The sequence below is a fragment of the Macrobrachium nipponense genome, chromosome 20 (assembly GCF_015104395.2).
Source record: "Macrobrachium nipponense isolate FS-2020 chromosome 20, ASM1510439v2, whole genome shotgun sequence".
Classification (NCBI taxonomy): Eukaryota; Metazoa; Arthropoda; class Malacostraca; order Decapoda; family Palaemonidae; genus Macrobrachium; species Macrobrachium nipponense.
The window spans coordinates 15012184-15035715 of record NC_061089.1 but is presented as its reverse complement, the minus strand read 5'-3'; the positions used below and the strand labels follow the sequence as shown (position 1 = coordinate 15035715).

The window sequence follows — 23532 nt, the reverse complement described above, 5'->3', positions numbered from 1 at the left end:
ACACGTCTTATCTTGAAGGCGGTAGTAAAATAACTGGTGGGTCACAGGTAGCCGTGGGCATTCTGGGTATACATGCCCCGTGACCTGGTATAGATGCCATTAGTCCCTGGATCTCACAAGTGTAATTTTTAATTTAATTACTACCGGTTTCCAGCTTGGCGCTAGTAAATCCTAATGTTAAGACCTCAGGTTTGTTAGTTATGAAAAATACAAATTAGTTACAAATTTGGTATGTTTCTCCCCTCATTTGAAATATCTATTATATAATGAATTGGAATTGAAACCCTCGTGATTTTAATTGGAATTGATAATTTATTTTTGTAAATGATTTGGAATTGAATTGGATTTGATAAATTCACAATTTTCATTGAATTGGAATTTATTTGAATTGATAAAAATGAATTGACCCAACCCTGCTTGTGATCAAGCACAGATGCGAATAGTTCCTTGTATTCACAATTTATTTTTTTAATAATTTTACTGGTTTTCAAGCAAGCATTGGAAGATTTATCCTAATGTTAAGACACCAGTTTTGTTAGTTATGACAAAAACAAATTGATGAAAAAATTTGTTGTTAGAATAGCACAGTTCATGGAGATCACTATCTGGCTGTTGTAAATGGTGAGGGTTTGTAGAAACATTGTGCCCTGTTTAACACTAAACTTACTTTATAATTTCTTTTCTCATCTCACTGTGTCATTAAGTATGCATTATTTTGATCCAGATTCGTACAAGAGCAGTGTCTTGTAAGCAGATGACTATGGTGACTCCAATACATCTGATGCTGTTTGGTGCTCGGAGAGTTGAAGCCGTTGATGGTATTGTAAGTATTTTAAGAAATTTGGGTTTTGTTTTTAACGTGCGATTTTTTATGAATAATTCATGTCAAAATTTCACTGTAATACATGAATAATTTGATTGAATCTTGTTCCATCTTCAGTGGTCTTATTCACATTGTAAATAGACAATTATATGACAACTTTGTGAATTTCTTAAAAGTAAATAATATTGTTTGTTGTGTTTGTGTGATGATGATGATGTCTTGTATTACAGTTCATTGGTTTGTTTTTAAAACTGAAGAGGAACGTATTTCCAGTAATTTGACCTTGTATTTGGGTTACTTTATTACCAGTACATAGTACTAGCTCTTTCCCAAAAAGAGCTAGATACATGGTGAACATGCATAGTGTGAATCCAGTTTTTTCACCCACCAATGGAGTTTGCCACCGCCATGGATTTTGAATGGAGTGGAGATTGTGCCTCCCTGTCTTACCTACTCAAAAAGCAAATGACGGGTACGGAAATGTGCCGCCGACGTGCTTTGGAGCACATTGGGGGAAAAGGCGACAAGTTTGTGATATATACAGACGGCTCCAGGAATAATGTTGGAGTAGGAGCATCTGCATGTTCGAAAAATATGTTGAGTGAAGGGAGCCTGCCTTCAATATCATCAGTATTTACTGCTGAAGTCGCAGCCGTGCGGATGGCTCTAGATATGATATCTGAGGCAAAAGCAGGGTGTCTCTGTAATTTTCAGTGACTCACGTAGCGCTGTGGATGCAATGGGACAGTATAAATCATCAGGAAACCAAATAGTACAGGAAATTCAAATGAAAATTCATCAACTCCTCCAATCAGGAATATCAATGGAAATATGTTGGATCCCAGCACACGTGGGAATAAAAGGAAAATGAATATGCAGACTCTGCTGCCAAATTAGCCTGCACTATCCCTCCAACAATTTCATATGCCCCAGTGTCAGCTGGTAAAATCAGTTAAAACATTAATTTACCAGGATTGGAAAGAAGATGGGCCTCGGTGCCAACAACAAACAAACTTAAAAATATAAAAACTGAAGTCTATGCATGGAGGACATCCTCACAGGAGGAAAGAGCAAAAGAGGTGATCCTAGCAAGGCTACGTATAGGACACACAAGATCTCACATGGTCACTTGATGTCAACACCACATGCTGACCCAGTGAAATGTAACAGATGTCAACACCCATGACAGTACAGCATTTGCTTGTTGAGTGCCCAAATTGGACCCAGCAAAGATCTATTTATCTGCGGAGTTCAGAAATGAAAAATATTCTTGCGGAAAGCAGGGATTTTTCAATTAATTAAATTCATAAATTTTTTAAATAAGACGGGTTTTCTCAAATAAAGTCTAATTTTTTTTTTTTTTTTTTTTTTTTTTTTTTTTTTATTTTTTTTTTTTTTTTTTTTTTTTTTTTTTTTTTTTTTTCCCCAGGATTGATCCCTGAGAACCAAGCCAGCCCGAGAAGAGTCTACTCGAGACTCAGAGGTCTGGTAAAAACTAACACTATTAATAATAATAAAATAATACCAGTACGGATATCTCGCTGATATATAAAACTATTTAAAAAAATACAGTATTAATATTTTTAGTGGGTTTTTCTAGACTTTGTTTTAACTACAACAAATCGGACCATTTGAAGCGTTTTATAGGGGTTCCAACTATTTGCGGGTTCTAACTATTCAGTTAGGGGGGGTGGTCTGGTATGCATCCCCCACTGAAAATGACATTGCTATTTTAGTATCCTAATTAAGTTTGTGGGTTCTGTAACATTAATCAAAGATTTTTTAATTAGAATCTCCTTTGTTTCCATTAACCTATTCATAAAAATTTTGTAAAGCTGTAATTTGAAAAAATCTAAACTTTATTATAAATAAATAAAGACAAATCCTTCAGGCCAGTGCTGTGAGAGCTTAAATATATAGTTGCTTTGGTGGTTTTTGCAAAACTATTGAATAATTATACTACATAAGTTAGCTTCAAAATTGTTTTTTATTGAGCATAACTTTGAAATCCATTAGATTTTTGTCATGATTCATTATTAGTCTAGTCTTCACTATGGAAAGTAGTTTTACTGTAAATTGGACAATTCATATAATAATTTTAATCTAAAACTGCAAAAGAAGCAGACGAGGGATTAGTTATAGAAACAGATATGTCCACAGGGTTTACTATAGTTAGAGAGGAAGAAGTTGAACATTTTCTTGTCAGAGAGAAAAACCCAAGATTGAAAGCAGTGATAATGATTTAATTGACAGTGCTATACTTGAAACTAAAGAAATGCTGAGTCCTGTAAATAGAGTTTTTATGAATTCAGGAGTGAAGAATTGAAAAGGTAGAGTTGAATATAGACTTTTAATTAAATTACACTAGGGGATATTCTCTCTCTTTCTCCTCTTTCCCTCCTTCTCTCTCTCTCTCTCTCTCTCTCTCTCTCTCCTTCTCTCTCTCTCTCTCTCTCTCTCTCTCTCTCTTCTCTTCCTCTTCCGCTCTCTCTCTCTCTCTCTCTCATTGATGAAAAAGTGAGCTCAAGGTGGGAGGAAGGCAAACGCTGTGGTTACTGGGTTTTGTGTGAAAAAACTGGTCATAAATAAATAGTTCATATAACTCAGTTCATTATGCATGTCTTTATCTTTAGTTAGGCAATATGGAAAGGGTTTTTGGTTTATTCTTTTTATTTTTAAGGTTGTATAATAATTATTAATTGTTGGATTTCTCAAAGAAAACACTTTTGTATTCAGTCATGCTAAATGTTCACATTTGATTTGTTTCATGAAGTATGTCCCTTACTTGAATTTGTGTTACATCAGTATACTATTTTGTACATGAACTCCCTGCCAGATATATACTTAGCTATAGTCTCCGACGTTCCGACAGAATTTCAAATCTCGCGGCACACGCGACAGGTAGGTCAGGTGGTCTACCTTACCCGCCGCTGGGTGGCGGGCGTATGAACCAATCTATCTCTCCAGCCAGATTTTTTTCTGTCGCTGAAGCGATAACAACTGTTGTCGTTTCATTCCGATATATTCTTCATTTCTCGCTTGCCTGGAGATTGATTTGGACATTTTGGTGACGTATTCGCTCTATTTTGGCTTGGCATACGCTGATTGTGGACCGTTATTGACTTTGCGCTGGATTTTCCTGTAGAATGTCTGATTTTGATTCTGTTTCCAAAACAAAACCCTTGGTTTTGTTTAGAGTATGTTTGACCGATGGATGGTTTAAGGTGAGGTTACCGAAAGGCTGCGTTGACCCTGCACACTTTCTGTGTTAAATGTAGGGGGAATGAATGTTCGTTTAGTAACCCGTGTCAAGAGTGTGAGGTTTTGAACGAAGATGAATATAAGGCTCTTTCTTCTTATATTAGGAAACTTGAAAGGGATAGGGTACGTAAAGCTTCTTCAAGGAGTTCGAGCAGGTCGAGAATGAGTGAGAATGAAACTAACATTAATGTAGTTTTAGAACCTTCCTCCCAGGTCTCAGCTCCTGCTCCCGCACCTAAGCCGTAGATTCGTCTTCGGAGGCGGCGGCCTCAAAAGCTTCCTTGTGTTCTAAGGAAGGCAAGAATCTTCGTAAGCTGATCAAGGGAAGAGTGTCAGTGATGATAAGTGCAGTGTACCCAGTGATGTGGAGGGTGCGTCTGACCGGCTCCTTAGTGCCTCCAGGCTAGACCTCTTCCAGACTCCCAGTTCCAGTGGACGAGGAAAGTCGAAAGCCGCAAGGGAGGGCTAGGGAGGAGCCCCCACCGGTCAGGCGTCCCCTCGGCAGATCCTGAAGTTCGCTCCCAGGCTGCCTTGGATCGTATAAGAAGAAGAATATATTCTTCTTCAGTGTTTTTCGTCATCCTCTTCTCCTTCGCCGAAGCGTGTGTTGGAGCTCTAAGGAGGCGTCACGCCCGTTGAAGAGGGCTGCGGAGGCTCCCTTCAGTACGTTAGCGTCCAGCCCAGAAGACTTTTCTGATGTAGCTTCCTTGCAAGCAAAGAAGCCTAGGAGATCCAGTGATCGCCCTCCTTCTCCCGCTCCTCGCGCTGAGCTTGCTTCGGAAGAAGATCCTGGGGACTCTTCTCGAGTGCTAGCGGGCCATTACAAGCTCAGATCACAGCCATTGGCGGAACTCCTTGGCATCGAGTGATCGCGTAGAAGGAAGGATTTGTCCTCTCCCTATCAAGAGATCGAGGCGCGTTTCGTCGGAAGAGCGCTCTCCTGTAATCGGCGATCTCCTTCTTTTGAGGATACTTCTACACATCGTAACATTTCACGAGAGGAACACCACTCCCGCTCGGAGGTGTCGAGACGCCATTTCGCCGGATAGGCGCTCCTTGGACTATGAAGATATTTCCCCAGATCGGATTCCTGCTCTCGGGTAGACGCTCAGCCCCCTTCTGTTTCTCCTTCTTCTAGAGTTTGTGCAAGAAGAGAGAGTCGCTCAGGTCATAGAAGACTTATTTCGTCGTCTCCGTCTCATGCTTTCTTCTCCTCGCCTTCTCAGAGAACCTAGGGGATGCCCTTCTGAAAGTAGGCGCACTTCCCCTCCAGACTTACTGTCGTCGGGCGTCGGATAAACGTGATGGTAGGCGCTCATCGCATGGAGTTCGCTCCTCCCCTGTAAGACATCAAGAGTCTAGTAGGAGCCCTGCTCCTGGTAAGCGTCCTTCTTTTAGTAGCTGTTCTCCTGGAGAAAGACGCCTTGATCCTCGTTTGCTTCGTTCTCCTAGTAGGCGCTCTTCGTTCTCGAGACTCCCTACTCCTGATCGGTCTCCTCCTTGCTAGAAGTCAAGAACGCCTCAAGCCCCTGCTTCTGTTAGGCGCTCGGAGCCTTACAGACGTTCTCCCCTTGGTAAGGACCAAGATCTCGCCGAACGCCCTGGTTTCCGCTTTTAAGCGCTCGGAGCATAGCAGCCGCTCTCCGAGCCGCTTCGTAGCATCAAGAGCCTCTCAAGCGCCCTGCTCCTGAAAGGCGCCCTATTTTTAACAACGTTTCGCCGCTTGGTAGGCGCCAGGATTCCCCTAAGCGCCCTGTGACAGATAGGCGCTCGGCGCCTAGTAGCCGCTCTCCTCACGATCGGCGCCAGGATTTTAGTAGACGCTCTCCCTCTCGTAGTTTTCCCTAGGGATAGACGTGGTCTTTCTAGGGAAAGGAGTCCTTCCTCTTTGCTGTTAAGAGTTTTTCTGCATTTAGGAAGGAATGCGAGTTTAGACAAGAATTTTCGGATAAGCGTCTCCTTCTTTTACGACTCGTCGTTCTCCTGTACGCCTCTCTACTTTGGAATCTTCTCCTTCATTCAAGACGTTGTCTCCTTCATCGCACTGTACCCAGCTAGGAAATCATCTAAGGATTCTCATAAGGATCCTCATCCCCGTTCTCCTCTTCAAGAGACCAGGAAGCCTCTGAGGAAGAAACTAATACATCGGCAACAGTTTCTTCGTACAAGAAGCTCACAGAGCTTCTCCTTCAGGAGTTCGGAGAGTCTTTGAGCCCTACTGCTCCTCCTTCTCCACACTCGTTGTTCTCCACAGCGAAAGCAAAGGAAAGGATCTTCGTGTGTGAGAATGAAACCGACTCTTTCTATGAAGAAAGCGCTCAAGAGTTTCGGTTCATGGATGCGTACTAAAGAAGAAGCGGGGAAAACTATGTTTGCCTTCCCTCCGTCGAAGCTTTCAGGACGGACAGGATTTGGTATGAGACAGGAGAACCCTTGGGACTCTGGGCCTTCCGTCTTCAGCTGACGCAGATTTTTCGGCACTAGTAGACGCCACTAGAAGATCAGCTTTGAATTCGGCCAAAACTACGTGGGCAATGATGAAATAGATCACATTCTAAAAGGCATTTTTAGAGTCTTGGAAGTTTTTCAACTTTCTCGATTGGTCCCTCGGTGGAGTCCTAGCCAAGAAAACTCAAGGACCGTACACGTTTTCTCCGGAGGATTTGAATTGTGTCTTATCCTGTATGGATAAATCGGTGAGGGATGGGGCCAGCGAAATAGCTTTCACTGTTTGGAGCAGGGGTCTTGAAGAAAAGATCAGTATTTTGCTCATTTTTAACAAAGTCTGTCTCACATGCTCAGGAGATCGTCTTTGCTTTTGCCCCTCTCTCTACGCAGCTGTTTCCTACACTGGTTCAAGACATTTCGAAGGCTCTCTCTGCCAAAGCTACGCAGGACCTTCTAGCGCAGTCTGCAAGGAAGCCGCGCCCTACCTTCCAGACTAAGACGAAGAAAGCTAAAGCCGACCTCTCAGGAACTCTTTCGAAGGGCTTCTACCTCTAGATCCTCTTCGTTCAGAGGTCGGAAACCAAATAGAAGAGGGAGGACTTTTACGAAGTCAATCAAACCTCCCAAGTAAGACTCAAGTCCTTCAGACAACTGTAGGCGCCAGGCTTTTACAGTTTGCAGAAGTCTGGCCAGAAAGACGCAGATGCCTGGACCCTGTCAATTTTGAGGAAGGGCTATCTCATCCTGTTCTCTTCGAGGCCTCCCTTGACGAATACCCCGAGGGGAGTTGACGCCAGATACAGGGACCCCATCATGAATCAAGCCCTCCGACTAGCGGTAGATCAGATGCTGGAAAAGGAGGCGATCGAACTAGTGGCAGATCATCTTTCGGCAGGCTTTTACAACCGCCTGTTTCCTAGTTCCGAAATCCTCAGGGGGATGGAGATGTTGGATGTAAGCGCCCTGAACTTCTTCGTCGAAAAGAAGAAGTTCACGATGGAGACCACTGCCTCGGTGTTAGCAGCACTCCGCCTCCAGGGGACTGGATGGTGTCCTTGGGACTTACAGGACGCTTACTTCCACGTACCAATCCATCCTTCCTCGAGGAATTTCTAAGATTCATGATGGGGGGAAGAATCTTCCAATTCAGGGCCCTGTGTTTTGGTCTCCACGGCCCCCAAGTTCTTTACGGCCATCATGAGGAATGTGGCACAATGGCTTCACCTAGAAGGGTGAGGAGTTTCGCTCTATCTCGACGATTGGCTTATAAGGGCCCAATTCCAGAGATCGTTGTCTGAAGGACTTTAAGAAAACCCTGGATTTGACTTATTCCTTAGGACTTCTGGTCAATCTGCAGAAGTCAAGTCTGATTCCCGCTCAAGAGTGCGTTTATCTGGGGATCCAGATGAATCTCTGAGTTTTCGGCTTTTCCGTCACAGGAGAGGATAGCCCGGGGACTCGAAAAAGTAACTAACCTTCTTAGGGAAAGAAGTATGCACAGTGAAGGAGTGGATGAGTCTGCTGGGGACGCTCTCCTCACTGGAGCAATTTGTTTCCCTAGGAAGGTTGCACCTGAGACCGCTCCAATTCTTTCTTCATCGGAATTGGAGTCGTCCTTCTCAGGATTTGAAGTTTCTCCCTGTCAATTTCTCTTCAAATCAAGAAGGAGTTAGCTGGTGGGCGGATCCCAACAAGTTCTCGCAGGGACTGCCTCTTCAATCCCAGACCCCAGCCTGGTGTTGTTCTCCGATGCGTCGGAAACAGGTTGGGGGCGACTCTGGGAACCAAGGAGGTGTCAGGAACCTGGGTGGGGGACCAGTCTTCCTGGCACATCAACAGGAAGAACTAATAGCCGTGTGGCTTGCTCTGAAGGAGTCGAGTCAGATGTGACAGGAGCAGTTGTGCAAATAAACTCGGGACAACACCACGGCTGCTGGCATACATCAGGAAACAAGGGAGGGGGGGACGCATTCCTTCTCTCTGTACGAAACAGCAAGAGATCTTCTTCTGTGGACAGAAGAAAGGGGGAATATAAACTTCTCACCACCGAATTCGTACAGGGAGAAAGGAATGTAAGGGCAGATCTCCTCAGCAGGAAAGATCAGGTCCTTCCCACAGAGTGGACTCTGCCCCCAAGATGTTTGCCAGAGCCTTTGGAAGTTGTGGGGCAGGACTCTCTTAGACCTGTTTTGCAACTTCAAAGAACAAAAGACTGGATCTGTATGCGCCATCTCGGTCCAGGAGCAATAGGGATAGACGCTCTCCTACTCGATTGGAAAGGATCGATGTATACGCGTCCCCCCTTCAAGATTCTGGGGTTGACTTTAAAAAAAAAAAAAGTTCGCAGAGTTAGATTCCGCGAGAATGACTTTGATAGCTCCCTTTTGGCCAGCACAAGATTGTTCACAGAGGTTGCTGGGAATGCTAGTGGATTTTCCAAGATCGCTTCCTCTAAGGAGCGATCTACTCAGACAGCCCCACTTCGACAGGTACCACAAAAACCTCCCCGCTCTCAGTCTGACTGGCTTCGGACTGTCCAGACTGGTCAGCAGCGAAAGGCTTTTCGTCAGCAGCTGCTAAAGGCAATCGCGAGAGCGAGGAGGTCTTCCACCTTACGAGTGTACCAGTCGAAGTGGGATGTCTTCAGAAGATGGTGCAAGAGGAATAACGTTTCCTCTTCCAGTACCTCTGTGAATCAAATTGCAGACTTCTTTTTATTCTTAAGACAAGAATGTGGCTTAGTCGTTTCGACGATTAAAGGCTATCGTAGTATGTTGGCGAATGTTCTTCAGGCACAGGGACCTCAACTTATCGGAAGATAAGGACCTACAGGACCTTATTAGGTCTTTTGATACAACGAAAATGCAGTCTCCTAAGACACCTAGCTGGAATTTGGATGTAGTCCTTCAATTCCTTGGGTCCTCTAGGTTTGAACCCCCTAATTCAGCCTCATTCAGAGACCTTACCAGGAAGACTCTGTTTTTTTGATGGCTCTAGCTTCCGCCAGAAGAGTGAGTGAGCTTCAGGCGATTGATGGTAATGTGGGTTTTAAGGAGGACTCTCTTATTTGCTCTTTCCTTCCTGGTTTTCTTGCAAAGAATGAGAACCCATCAAGTCCATGGCCCAAGAACTTCGAGATTCGTGGGTTATCTTCTTTGGTAGGAGAAGAACCCGAGAGAACTCTTTGCCCAGTGAGAATGGTGAAATACTCACTTAGAAGAAAAGAGCAACTGAAAGCCAACCGAGGAGGTCCTGTGGTGTTCAGTAAAAGAGCCTACTCGTCCATTGTCGAAGAACGCATTGTCCTTCTTCTTGAGAAGCCTCATCAAAGAAGCACACGGATCCTGCAGAGAAGAACATCTTAGGCTTCTTAAGTGAAAGCACACGAAGTAAGAGCCATAGCAACTTCTCTTGCTTTTCAAACAAGAATATGTCCGTGCGAAATCTGATGGAGACAACATTCCTGGAGATGTCAGTCAGTGTTGCGCGAAACCACTACTACGTGATGTGAGAATCACTTACGAAAAAATCTTTTGCTTGGGCCCGTTACGTATCTGCGGATTCAGTGCTGGGGCAGGGAGCTGGAACTCATCCTGTTTAGTAGTATAAATTTTTCCCCCTTGTATTTGTTGTTGTGGTTGCCTTAAAAGAGGATGCATGAAGGCATCTCTTTAGGTCGTAATACTAATCTTTAGTAGTTTTGGTTAGGTGGTCTGATGAGTGTGGCTCCTTGCAGTAGTAGTGGTTAGGACCTGTTAAGATAGGGACGAACTCCTTTAACAGGATCCGCTTGGTTTTATACCACACAAAGGGGATCAATATATCCCAGTGGTAGATCCGAGGAGGTCTTTCAGCATCAGGTCACGTCCTAGCTGTAGCTCTCCAGGCAACGCAGACTCAGAGGACAGTATCAATGAAGTCTTCTGCCTGAACAGGTAAGAACCAAGGTTATTTATATCCTACAACATCAGTTGTTCTTATCTCCTTATTACTTTAGCTGTCTCTTACCCTCCACCAAGGGTGGGTGCCAATCAGCTAAGTATATATCTGGCAGGGAAGTTCATGTACAAAAATGATATTGTTAAAACTACAATAAAGTTTTGTACATACTTACCTGGCAGATATATACGTCTAATGGCCCACCCAGCCTCCCCTCAGGAGACAGGTGAAAGGAAAAAAAAAAAAAAAAATCTGGCTGGAGAGAGAGATTGGTTCATACGCCCGCCACCCAGCGGCGGGTAAGGTAGACCACCTGACCTACCTGTCGCGTGTGCCGCGCAGATTTTTTGAAATTCTGTCGGAACGTCGGACGGACTATAGCGAAGTACATATAATGCCAGGTAAGGGGTGATAAATACAAAACTTTCATTGATAGTTTTAACAATATCATTTTTTTAAGGACGTTTTTACTATCCATAAAAGCAATCACGAATGGAATTTTGTTGTCAAAACACCGTTGTTGTTTTCATCTTCTATTAATTTTGAATTTGCTTTTCAAAACAGCCAGAATTTCTTGAATAGGAAATGTTAATATACAAATTCCGTAGAATTGTTTTGTTATGCAGAAGTTAGCCAGCCTTGGACTTGCAAATCATCAAGTATTAATGTTTGTAAGCCCATGTTTAAGTTGACAAATGTCAAGATTGGGTTGGAGTTAGTAACTTGTCTTTGTCGTCTGTTATCTTGTGTTTTCATTTTTCAGTCCCTTTAATGCATGAAGTAGGTTTTGAACTGCTGTTAATGAAAAGAATTAGCATTTTGCCCTGAAATGGGTTTTTCTGGTGGGCTTCAAGTAATTTTTAATGCAAAATAATTTTTATTATGCTACTGCAAATTTTGGAGCCAAGACTAAGGGGTTTAAGAGGTATTCTCCCCCCTGCCTGCACAGGTGTGTTATGCTAAAAGATCCAAGTATAACATGTATATCAAGGCATACACTTACATCAGTATATATGGGGTGAACTAACTTACATAATTAGGTTCCATACTAATATCCTGTTTTGTTTTTAGGTGCGTCTAGATGGCTGGATAAATTTGGAATTGGATCCAGAGATAGCTGCAAAAATCATGGTCTTGAGGCCGTCCATTGATGCTTTGATAGTAAGAGGCACCACAGATCCAGAGCACATAACCGAACCAAATCATCTAGATGAACAGGTTAGATATTTCATAGTAGTAGTAAAAGTTCAAATGAAAATAGATTGATATATATTTCTCTCTCTCTCTCTCATGAATAGTATGTTTCTCTAATGAATAGTATATTTCGTGATTTCAGATTTTGAATTGTGTTCGTCAGTTGTGCCGACTAAATGCTGGAAGATTTGAAATGGAACCTATTTCAATGGGAAATACAAATTCCTTCAGACCACCTCGTCAGTTCAGTAACTTTGGCGGCGGGCCTCCAAACAAACGAATGAGAGGTGATGATGGACCCGGTGGTAGGTATCACCCCATCTTTGTTTTTTCTCCTTAACCCTCTTACGCCGACTGGACGTATTTTACGTCGACATTTTTTGTCTCCCGTGTGCCGACTGGACGTATTTTACGTCGACTTACAAAAGTTTTTTTTAAAATTCGCAGAAAAATACTTATAGGCCTACCAGCCTAAAACTTTTGAATCATGCGCCTTTGGGGATGCTGGGAGTTCACGGATCAAGGTGTTGTTTTGTTTACAATCGTTACGCAGGCGCGCAAGTGCGAATTTCTTTCTTGCCGCACTAAAAAGTATCTGTGACACATCTCGGAAATTATTTTGTCACTTTGACATAATTTTTTGTACCATTGTAAATTAGCCATTAACATGAAGTATTATATATGAAAATGTGCGCATTTTTATGTAGAATACAACAATAAATACTCCATGATTGTAGCTTTTATCAGTTTTGAGATATTTTCATATAAATAAACGATAATTGCCAAAATTTCAACCTTCGGTCAACTTTGACTCTACCGAAATGGTCGAAAAAACGCAATTGTAGCTAAAATTCTTATATTTTAGTAATATTCAATCATTTAACTTAATTTTGCAACTAATTGGAAGTCTCTAGCACAATATTTCGATTTATGGTGAATTTATGAAAAAACTTTTTCCTTACGTCCGCACGGTAACTCTTCCGAAAAAAATCATACATGCGTTGTGGTAATGTTTGCACCATTTTAAATTAGCCGTTTTATAAAGTTTAATATATGGAAAGAAATGTGCGCAATTTCATGCACAATACAAATAAAAACAACCCATGGTTGTAGCTTTTATCAGTTTGAGATATTTTCATATAAATAACGATAATTGCCAAAATTTCAACCTTCGGTCAACTTTGACTCTACCGAAATGGTCGAAAAACGCAATTCTAAGCTAAAACGCTTATATTCTAGTAATATTCAAGCATTACCTTCATTTTGCAACAAATTGGAAGTCTTTAGAACAATATTTCGATTTATGGTGAATTTATGAAAAAAATATATTCATTTACGTCCGCGCGGTAACTCTTCCGAAAAAATCATACGTGCGATTGTGGTAATGTTTGCACTATTTTAAAATTAGCCATTACATAAAGTTTTATATATGAAAATGTGCTCAATTTCATGTAGAATACAACTAAAAAATAATGAATTGGAAGTAGCTTTTCTTATTTTTTGAAATATTTGCATATAAATCACGATAAATAGAAAAAAAAACCCACGTTCGGTCCAAATTGACTCTACCGAAATGGTCGAAAAACGCATTGTACTAAAACTCTTTCAGTCTAGTAATATTCAGTCATTTAGTCTTCATCTTGAAACAAATTCGAAGTCTAGCAAAATATTTAGATTTATGGTGAATTTAAAAAAAAAATCTTTCCTTCCCTCCGCGTGCGGATTCTCCGCCACATTCTCGGAATATTTGCTCTGTTTCATATTAGGCATTTCATAGAGTTTTATATATGAAAATGTGCACAATTTCATGTAGAATAAAACTAAAAATATTTGAGTTGTAGCTTTTCTTATTTCCGAAATAATTGCATATAAAAAAAATATATATAATTCGACATTCAGTCAACTTTAACTCGTCAGATATGGTCGAAAACTGCAATTGTAAGCTAATACTCTTACAGTATTTGTCTTCATTTTGAAAGGAATTGAAAGTCTCTAGGACAATATTTAGATTTATGGTGAATTTTTGAAAAAAATTTTGTTTACGCGTGCGCGTTACGAATTCATGCATTATTTTGTGATAATATTTTCTCTGTGTTGCTTTTATCGTTTTACAATGTGTTATATACCAAAATGATCGCAATTTAGTGTACATTACAACGAAAAAAAAGTAACTTGTTACCTTTAACTTTTTTGCGCACAGCGCGATTTGAATACAATTATATATGAAATTTCGTTTTTGCGCTATCATATATCGCATTATTTATATATGATAATGATAATTTTTTTCATTTCTGATGGTTGCATACTAAACCTCAGCCAATGACAAAAAAAGGAGCCAAAAATGAACTCTTAATCTTGAAAACTAAGCGCGCTGTGATTTTTGAAAAAAAAATATTTTTTCCGCTCCGCGCTCACTCTGAAACACCTCCGGCACACAGGAGACAATTTTTTTTTTTACCGCTTCGGCGTAAGAGGGTTAATAGCAGTGCGAGAGATAACTGGTTATGTTTACCAGTGCATTACATTCATATTTGTGATCATTTTAAATTCCTAGTATTTAATCGTAGGATGGAATAGTTTTAGCAAATTAATGAGCTGTACTTATTGCATTTGAGGTGTACTGTTTTCCAAATCTCTCATAATGCAAAATATAGTACGTGAATTCATTATAGGTTGGATATGCTTTATTATTTTATTTTCTTCAATTTGCATGCAACAAAGTTAGCGGCTCTTTCAAGTTAGTTTAGGCCTGGTTTTAAATGAGTGTTAAGCTTAAGGATAGCTTTAGGCTTTTGTATTGATATTTGATCTTTTACACTAGAGAAATAGTGAAGCTCTTAAGATCAAATTGAGAGTTTTGTACATGCAACTTCCCCGGCAGATATATACTTAGCTATAGTCTCCGACGTCCCGACAGAATTCAAAACTCGCGGCACACGCGACAGATATGTCAGGTGATCAGCCCATTCCCGCCGCTGGGTGGCGGGACTAGGAACTATTACCGTTTCAAGTCAGATTTTCTCTGTCGCGGGAACGACAACAACGTTGTTGTTTCCTCCTGCTTAGAATTCTTTTCTCGTTTGCTGAGGATTATCGTAGATTGACCTTTGGTGACGTATTGATCTTTGGCTTTGGCATACGCTTATCGTGGACCGTTTTTGGATTTTGGATTAGATTTCTCTTTAAAATGTCTGACGTGGTACCTGTATTTAGAGTCTGTGCGAAAGAGGAATGTAAGGTGAGGCTACTGAAGGCTTCGGTGGATCCTCACACGGTCTGTAGTAAATGTAGGGGGAATGAGTGTTCTGCAACTAATACCTGTATTGAGTGTGAAAGTTTAACTGAGGTTGAATGGAAGAACTTGGCTTCTTATATAAGAAAACTAGAGAAGGATAGGGTTAGGAAAGCTTCCATCAGAAGCTCGAGTAGATCCTGCTCTATTGAGCAAGAGGTAGTTCCTAACCCTTCTGTTTTTTCAGCCCCTTCTCCCCGCAGCGAACCCGTGGATACGGCTACGGAAATGGCTGCAATGAGAGCCTCTATTTTCAGCTTGCAATCGCAACTGCAAGCGATGAAGGATACAGGTAAGCGCAGTGATTTGTGCAGTGATTTGTGCAGTGTCCCCAGTGAAGTGGAGGGGGGCGTCTGATCGATCCCGCATTGCTCCTAGGCCTAGACCGCTTCCAAACTCCCGTGCCCAGGGGAGGAGGAATGTCGACAGCTGCCAGGGGGATGTGGGATACTCCCAACGGTCAGGCGTCCCTTCGGCAGATCCTGTAGGCGCTTCCCAGGCTGCCAAGGACAGCTATTGCAAAAGCGTCCTGAGGAAGTGCTTTTCTGATTCGTCTTCTCCGAGAAGAGGATGGATTTCGTCTTCTAAGTCGCGCCCTCTCAAGAGAGCCTGGAAGCCTCCAGCAAGCGACACTTTGCATTCCAGTCCTGAGCCTTTTCCGGATTATTCTCCTGATCGTAAGAAGAGAGCGCCTAGATCGCCTGACTCCTCTCCGGAAGGTTTTGCTTCGAAGACGAAGGAAGTTCTAGTAGGCCTCCAGGAGCAATTGTCCGCCTTAGTAGGAGTACTTTCGAAAGGCTCTTCTCGGAGGAAAGACTTATCCCTTCCCGTCAAGAGATCAGATAGGAGAGCCTCGGGAAGTAGGCGCTCTGGCGCCAGCAGACGCAACTCGCCTGAAAGGTTTTCGTCCCCAGCGAAGCCTTCTTCTTCGTTCGCTTCCGAATTTAGACACTCCTCTCCAACTCAGCGTTCGGTTCGGAAGCTCTCTTCGGACAAGAGATCTCCTAGGAGTTTATCACGAGGCAGAGGCACCTCACTTGTCAAGGACCTGGAGCCTGAGGGCCTCCTTTTGTCTGATTCTTCGCGGTTCTCTCGTGAGAGAATTCGTTTGTTAAAGCGGTCCGATAGAGGCGAGAGCCCCTCTCGTTACAGAGCGCCACAAGAAAGTAGCAGGATTCGTTCTGTTTCCGGACGAACTTCGAAGGAAACTCTCTCTCCTTACAAGCGCCCAGAGACCAAGAGGCTTCCAGATGATATTGGATCGTCTAGACCTCTCTTCATCGGGACTCAAAAGTCTCTCCGAGTAAGCACCGAAGATCGGGCGTGGCGGGTGCTCTCTCCTCCCAGGCGTTCTAGGAGAAGGACACACCCCCGCGCCTCTACTTCTTGGCGCCAGGACAGAGACTTTCTCCCTTCGCCTCGCAGCGCTTTTCTCCTACCAAGCACCTAACCAGGGCGCAGCGCCTCTCCTCGCAGGGCGCCAGGAACCTATCAGAAAACCTAGTAGCAGTAGGTGCATTTCGCCTCGTAGGTGCTCATTCAAGGACGCAAGCGCCTCTCCTGTCAGGCGCCTAAACAAGCTTCAGGATTCATACAGGAAGGAAGAGGATAACATCAAGACTTCAGATAATATCCAACAAGTGGATTTCGATGCTTTTTCAGACAGGAGTCTTGAGAGGAAAAGGCTTCGTTCTCCGGATCAAGTTTTGGGGAAGAGTAGAATGGGTTCTCCTCCTAAGGATCTTTCTCCTGGAAAGCCTTCTTCTCCTTCAGCTCCCTTTGAAGAAGTTTCGGAAGAGGAAACTTCCAAAGACGCAGCTGTTTTGGATTACAAGAAACTGGCTTCTCTCCTGCTGCAAGTGTTCGGAGATTCTCTACGACCTTTGGATCCTCCTTCGCCAGGATCGTTACTCTCCAGTACGAAATTGTCAAAGTCCCCCTCTTTCGTCAGGATGACCCCGACTCTTTCAATGAAGAAATCTCTTAAGAGTTTAGAGAGCTGGCTGAAATCCAGGAAGGAAGCGGGGAAGATGGTGTTTTACTTGTCCACCTTCCAGGCTTACGGGGGGGAAACCTGGTATGTGGTACGACACCAAAGAACCGATGGGCCTTGGTCTCCCGTCATCTTCTGATGCAGACTTCTCCGCACTAGTGGATTTGTCTAGACGGCGCTCTCGTCAATCTGCTAAAGCCACATGGGGAATGTGTGAGCTGGATCATCTCATCAAGGGCCTGTTTCGGACCCTTGAAGTTTTTAATTTTATGGACTGGGCGTTAGGAGCTTTAGCCAAGAAGTCACAAGATCCAGAGTTTGTCAGCATGGACTAAATTGGTAGTGTTTTTGTTGTGCCTCGACAAGGTGGTTATGGATGGATCCAATGAGGTAGCATCCCTGTTTGGATCTTGTATTCTTAAGAAGAGAGCAGTGTTTAGCTCCTCCTTAACGAAATCTGTGTTGCCTCTTCAGAGATCTGCCTTATTGTACGCGCCCCTATCCAGTCACCTTTTTCCTCAGGAGATCGTGAAAGACATATCGAGGACTTTATCAGAAAAGGCCACTCAGGATCTCCTGGCCCAGTCGGCTAAGAGGCTAAAACCGGTTTCCAAGAAAGAAAAAGCTCCCTTCCAGCAGCCCTTTCGGGGAAGGTCCGCACCTAGATCCTCTCTCAGAAGTAGGAGGTCTGAGAAGAGAGGAAGGTCTTCGAGAAGACCTTTTGTCAAGACCCAGTAAGAATACTGTCCTCCAGACGAAAGTAGGTGCCAGGCTCCTAAATTTTCACGAAGCCTGGGCACAGAAAGGTGCCGATGCCTGGTCCCTCTCCATCCTAAAGAAAGGATACTTGATCCCCTTCAGGGAAAAACCTCCCTTGACTACAACTCCAAGGGAGTTGACAGCAAATTACAAGGATCCTATAAAGAAACAAGCACTGCTACATCTCGTCAATCAAATGCTGTCCAAGGAAGCAATAGAGGAAGTGGAAGATCTCACTTCCCATGGGTTTTACAATCGCCTGTTTTTGGTTCCGAAAAGTTCGGGAGGTTGGAGGCCGGTGCTAGACGTGAGTGCCCTGAACGTGTTCGTAGCAAAGAGGAAGTTCACGATGGAAACGACATCCTCGGTGTTAGCAGCCCTTTGTCCAGGGGACTGGATGGTATCCCTGGACCTTCAGGATGCCTATTTCCACGTGCCCATTCATCCATCTTCCAGAAAATACCTCAGGTTCATGGTTCAGGGGAAGATTTTTCAGTTTTGGGCCCTCTGCTTTGGACTCTCAACAGCCCCACAAGTATTTACAGCGTTGATGAAGAATGTGGCTCACTGGCTTCATCTCGAAGGGATTCGGATATCCTTGTATCTAGACGATTGGCTGATACGGGCCCAGTCGCAAGTCAGATGTCTGGAGGACTTAATTTTGACTCTGAAGTTAACACAAGACTTAGGACTGTTAGTAAACCTCGAGAAATCCCAGATGATTCCCCAGCAGAACATCGTTTATCTGGGGATTTGCATGGATTCTCTGGGTTTTTATGCGTTTCCGTCACAGGAAAGACAAAACCGCTGCTTGGAGAAAGTAGCAACCTTCCTAAAGAAAGAACAATGTTCCGCGAGGGAATGGATGAGTCTTCTGGGGACCCTTTCCTCGTTGGAACAGTTCATTTCTCTAGGAAGGCTTCATCTAAGGCCTCTACAATTCTACCTCAAAGATCATTGGGATCAGAAGTCCCAAAATCTGTCTGATTCCTTTCTGATTTCGAGGAGGATAAAGGAAGACCTTCGTTGGTGGATAAAGCCAGACAGACTCGACGAAGGAGTATCTCTACACGTGCCGAGCCCTCAGCTAGTGTTATTTTCCGACGCCTCAGAGTCGGGATGGGGAGCCACTCTGGGTACGAGAGAAGTGTCAGGCACCTGGAGAGGAGAACAGGTGTCCTGGCACATCAACTTAAAGGCATTGGCGGCGATTCACCTCTGTCTCATACACTTCGAGGCTCAGATCTCAGGTGCAGTCCTGCAGGTCAATTCGGACAACACGGCGGCCTTAGCTTATATCAAGAAACAAGGAGGTACTCACTCGTTCTCCCTTTACGAGGAAGCAAGAAATTTACTGCTTTTGGGCAGAAGAGCGAAAGATCACTCTCCTCACAAGATTTATACAAGGAGAGAAGAACGTGAGGGCCGACCTTCTGAGCAGGAAGGATCAAGTGCTGCCGACAGAGTGGACATTACATCCAGAGGTCTGCAACAGGGTTCCAAATATAGATCTGTTTGCCACTCATTGGAACAACAGGCTGGAAAATTACTGCTCCCCGATCTCCGATCCAAGGGCGGTTTCAGTGGACGGTCTCCTTCTCAATTGGTCCGGAATAGACGGTTATGCCTTCCCGCCATTCAAGATCATCTACAGAAGTTAGTGAGTAAAGTTTTGGCAGGCAAGCAGGAGGAGCCAAACTGACCCTCATCGCCCCGTTCTGGCCGCGCAAACTGGTAACACAGAGGTAATGGGATGGATCCGTAGACTTTCTGAGATCGCTTCCAAACAGGAGCGATCTTCTCAAACAACCCCACTTTGACAGATATCACAAAAACCTCCCCGCTCTCGCTCTGACTGCCTTCAGACTATCGAAGGACTTGTCAGAGCGAGAGGTTTTTCTCGAGGAGTTGCGAAAGCTATCGCAAGGGCAAGGAGGCCATCTACTATTCGAGTCTACCAGTCGAAGTGGGAGGTGTTTCGCAGATGGAGCAGAGCCCAGAAAATATCCTCTTCCAGTACCTCTGTGACTGATATAGCCGATTTCCTCCTTTACTTGAAGGAGAAAGCTAGTCTAGCAGTTTCCACGATTAAAGGCTATAAGAGTATGCTTTCTTCAGTCTTCAGACATAGAGGCCTTAATATTGCAGAAGACAAAGATCTTCATGATTTGATTAGATCTTTCGAGACGGCGAAGACGAAGAACATTAGAGCACCAAACTGGAACCTAGATGTGGTTCTTAAGTTTTTGATGACCCCCAAATTTGAACCTCCACGTAATGCTACTTTTAGAGACTCAACTAGGAAGTCATTATTCTTGGTCTCTTTAGCCTCAGCCAAGAGGGTAAGCGAGCTACAAGCATTGGAACATAATGTTGGCTTTAGAAATGACTCGGCTTTCTGTTCTTTTAAACCTCTCTTTCTGGCGAAGAATGAGAACCCTTCAAAACCTTGGCCAAGGACCTTCGAAGTTAAAGGGCTCTTAGTCCAGTTAGAAGCCTTAAATTTTATTTGGAGAGAAAGAACAAACTAAAAGGTAATAAGGAAAGCTTATGGTGCTCAGTTAGAGATCCTAAAAGACAAATCTCTAAAAATGCACAGGCGTTCTTCATTAAAGACGTAATCAAGGAAGCCCATTTAACATGTAAAGAAGAACACCTGGACCTCTTTAGAGTAAAGGCTCACGAGGTAAGAGCCGTGGCTACCTCGTTAGCATTCCATAAAAACTTGTCTATACAGACTCTCGTCGAATCGACTTTTTGGAGATGCAATTCGGTCTTTGCGTCTCACTACTTGAGAGACATTCAAGTTAAGTACGACAAACGCTTTACTCTAGGAGCTTACGTATCTGCGGATTCGTTGCTGGGACAGGGAGCTGAACCTAATCCTTTTTAGTGTAGTTAGGTTAGGTTTTTTTAATGGTTTTTTTGGGTTTTATGTGCTTATTAGGCGATTGGGAGAGGGTTCAAGAGGTGAACCCCTTTCAAGTCGTAGGTCTAACATTTTAGTGTGGTCAGGTGATCGGGATTGGTTGTTGTGCTCCTTGTAGTGTCTTAGTTACCTAAAGCTCTATCATGTAAGAGGGTTAGCCCCCGTTGATAAGATACAGGTGAAGACTCTGCCATGTAAGTGGGGTCAGCCCCCATTGGGTACAATCCAGGACAAGGCTCTGCCAAGTAAGCGGGTAAGCCCCCATTGGTATGATCCGAAAGGGTTGTCAGTCATAGGTCTCATCCTCTCTGAAACTCTTGTGGCAAGCAGATTCATAGACAGTATCAATGAAGTCTTCTGCCATACCAGGTAGGAACCAAGGTTGTTTTCTAATTTACCTACAACATATGTTGTTTTCTCCATTTTTAGATTGATAACTATTTTGTTATGTAGCTGTCTCTTGCCCTCCTCCAAGGGTGCCAATCAGCTAAGTATATATCTGCCGGGGAAGTTGCATGTACAAAAATGATATTGTTATAATACAATAAAGTTTTGTACATACTTACCCGGCAGAGATATAACAATTAATGGCCCGCCCAGCCTCCCCTCAGGAGACAGGTGGAAGAGAAAATCTGACTTAAAACGGTAATAGTTCCTAGTCCCAGCCACCAGCGGCGGAAGGGTGGGCTGATCACCTGACATACCTGTCGCGTGTGCCGCGAGTTTTTAATTCTGTCGGGACGTCGGAGACTATAGCTAAGTATATATCTGCCGGGTAAGTATGTACAAAACTTTATTGTATTATAACAATATAATTTTTAAAATATTTTGAAACTAAATAATGTTCTGTTTGAATGTGGTAGACTCGCAGTGAGGTGGTTTGACCCCTTGTGGTTGAAAAGGACTTTAGGCTCTGTAATGACAGAAAATTGCGTATCCTTGACCTGATTGCTGAAGGATTTAAGTCCTGTAACCATGGACAGACTAACGCCATCACAAATTAATTACTATGCCAAGTTTATTTAATTCAGGTTATCAGAATAATGATTGTTTTTCTTATTACATTTTCCATTAGAATGATAATTTTGACACCACTCGTAAATGGCACCAATTGATAGAGCTTCAGTACTTATGCTAGAGTAGCCATAGTCTAATTAGTACTATCTAAAAAGGTGGCGAGTTAAGAGGCAGAGTCAAGGTATATTTTCATTTATTGACACACAATCCCTGACAGGTCAAGAACAATTGCGGGCGTAAAAGTATCATTGTAAAGTCGCTGTTGGTTGGAACCTTTTGCTTGTGTTTTGAGTGCGCAGTCTTTTGCATTTTTATGGGCTTCACTCCTGACCCTCCAGTGTTAGGAACAAATGCCCTAGGGACTTTCTTGTTCTGGGTTTGTTGGGTGGCAGGCCGTCTGGATTGCGCTTCATCTCTGCATCAGTTTGCTGCTTCAGCTGTGGGGCGGCTGCGGCTACCTGTGGTTGTGTAGGTTTAGCAGACTTGTCGCCCAAATGGACAGTGTAGACTATCTTCAGGAATTCTAGAGGTCCATGGTTGATGTGTTGAGGGTGGCCATGACTTTTTGGCTGGTTAATTATTGCTGCTGTCTCTCTCTCTCTCTCTCATCTTCTCTCTCTCTCTCTCATCTCTCTCTCTCTCTCTCTCTTCTCTCTCTCTCTCCCTCTCCCTCTCCCCCAACGCACCACACATTCCCTAGGAACTTTTTTGCTTCAAGGGCAGATGGTATGGTCCCTTTAACACTTACAGCTGAGTCCATATTTATTCAAAGATGTCATGTGGGATGTGGAGATTATCATCTTGGACCTGGGAGATTGTCTCAGCTCTGAAGAACCAGGCCTCTGGATTTTGGGTTGTAAAGGGCAGCAGGCGGATTCTTGCTGTTGCTGTGCCTTCATTGCTGGATGGGCTGGTGCTGGCTTTGTCAGTTGTCTTTGGGGTCACCAGTATAATGAGGCTGCAAGTAAGAGAGTCGAAGTGTATTCTGATTTATTGACACAAAATCTCTGATAGGTCGAGAACTTGTGAGCATAAAATAAAAGTAGCATTTTACATTAGGGAGAAACTGGTAAATATCTATACACAGCCAGACGTTTTCTCACCCCTGAAAAATGGTTAACAATTCCATATACAAATCAGATTTTGATATCATATGGTTGGAAAGCTTTCAATGTCTGATGTGTGTTAGTAATTAACAGTATTTTAACAGTCACAAAGTAGCTTATGGAAAAATGCTAAAAAGATCACTTTAATCAGGAGTGCAAATCCGAATTCTAATTTTTTATATATAATAGTATATATATATATATATATATATATATATATATATATATATATATATATATATAATAAGTATTCGGTGCATCGCATAGATTTCTTTTTTGAAGCAAGGATACCCTGAGGGTCCTGGCAACTGAACAGGAATTCACATTTATTTCCATTCAATATTGGTACGTTTAATTTGTAAGGAATCAAATGTCAGATGAATGAGTCTCTTTGGTTATGTTGGAATATTTGGATTGTTACTGTATCTTGTGTACAAATTTGGTCGAGCCATAGATTCCAGCTTTAAAGTAATTGACTTAGAATCTTTTATAGCTACATTATGATGATTGTTTGAATGTATATTGATTTAAATACTTTATTTTGCAGGTGGTGATACAGGAGGTTTTAGACCTGGAGGAGTGTACACTGCTAACAGAGGTTTTGGTGGCAGAGGAGGTGGAGGCTACATGGGAAACAGAGGAGGACGTGGTGGAAGAGGAAGTGGAAGCAGAGGAGGATACGGTGGAAGAGGTGGAGGATTTGGAGGCAGGGGTGGATTCGGCGGTGGCTATGGAATGGGTGGTGCCAGATTCGGTGGCATGGGAGGAAGC

At 43.1% G+C, this 23532-nt stretch overlaps 1 protein-coding gene across 1 annotated transcript in view; it reads left to right on the top strand.

Moving 5' to 3' along the window:
• Positions 1–23532, top strand: part of LOC135222312 (ATP-dependent RNA helicase A-like) — a gene marked incomplete at both ends in the record, with an annotated part of 50002 nt that extends 26470 nt beyond the window's left edge. Inside the window, 4 exon segments of the mRNA XM_064260401.1 lie at positions 725–823; positions 11543–11689; positions 11808–11970; positions 23309–23532. Of these exon segments, the coding sequence (XP_064116471.1) occupies positions 725–823; positions 11543–11689; positions 11808–11970; positions 23309–23532 (633 nt within the window).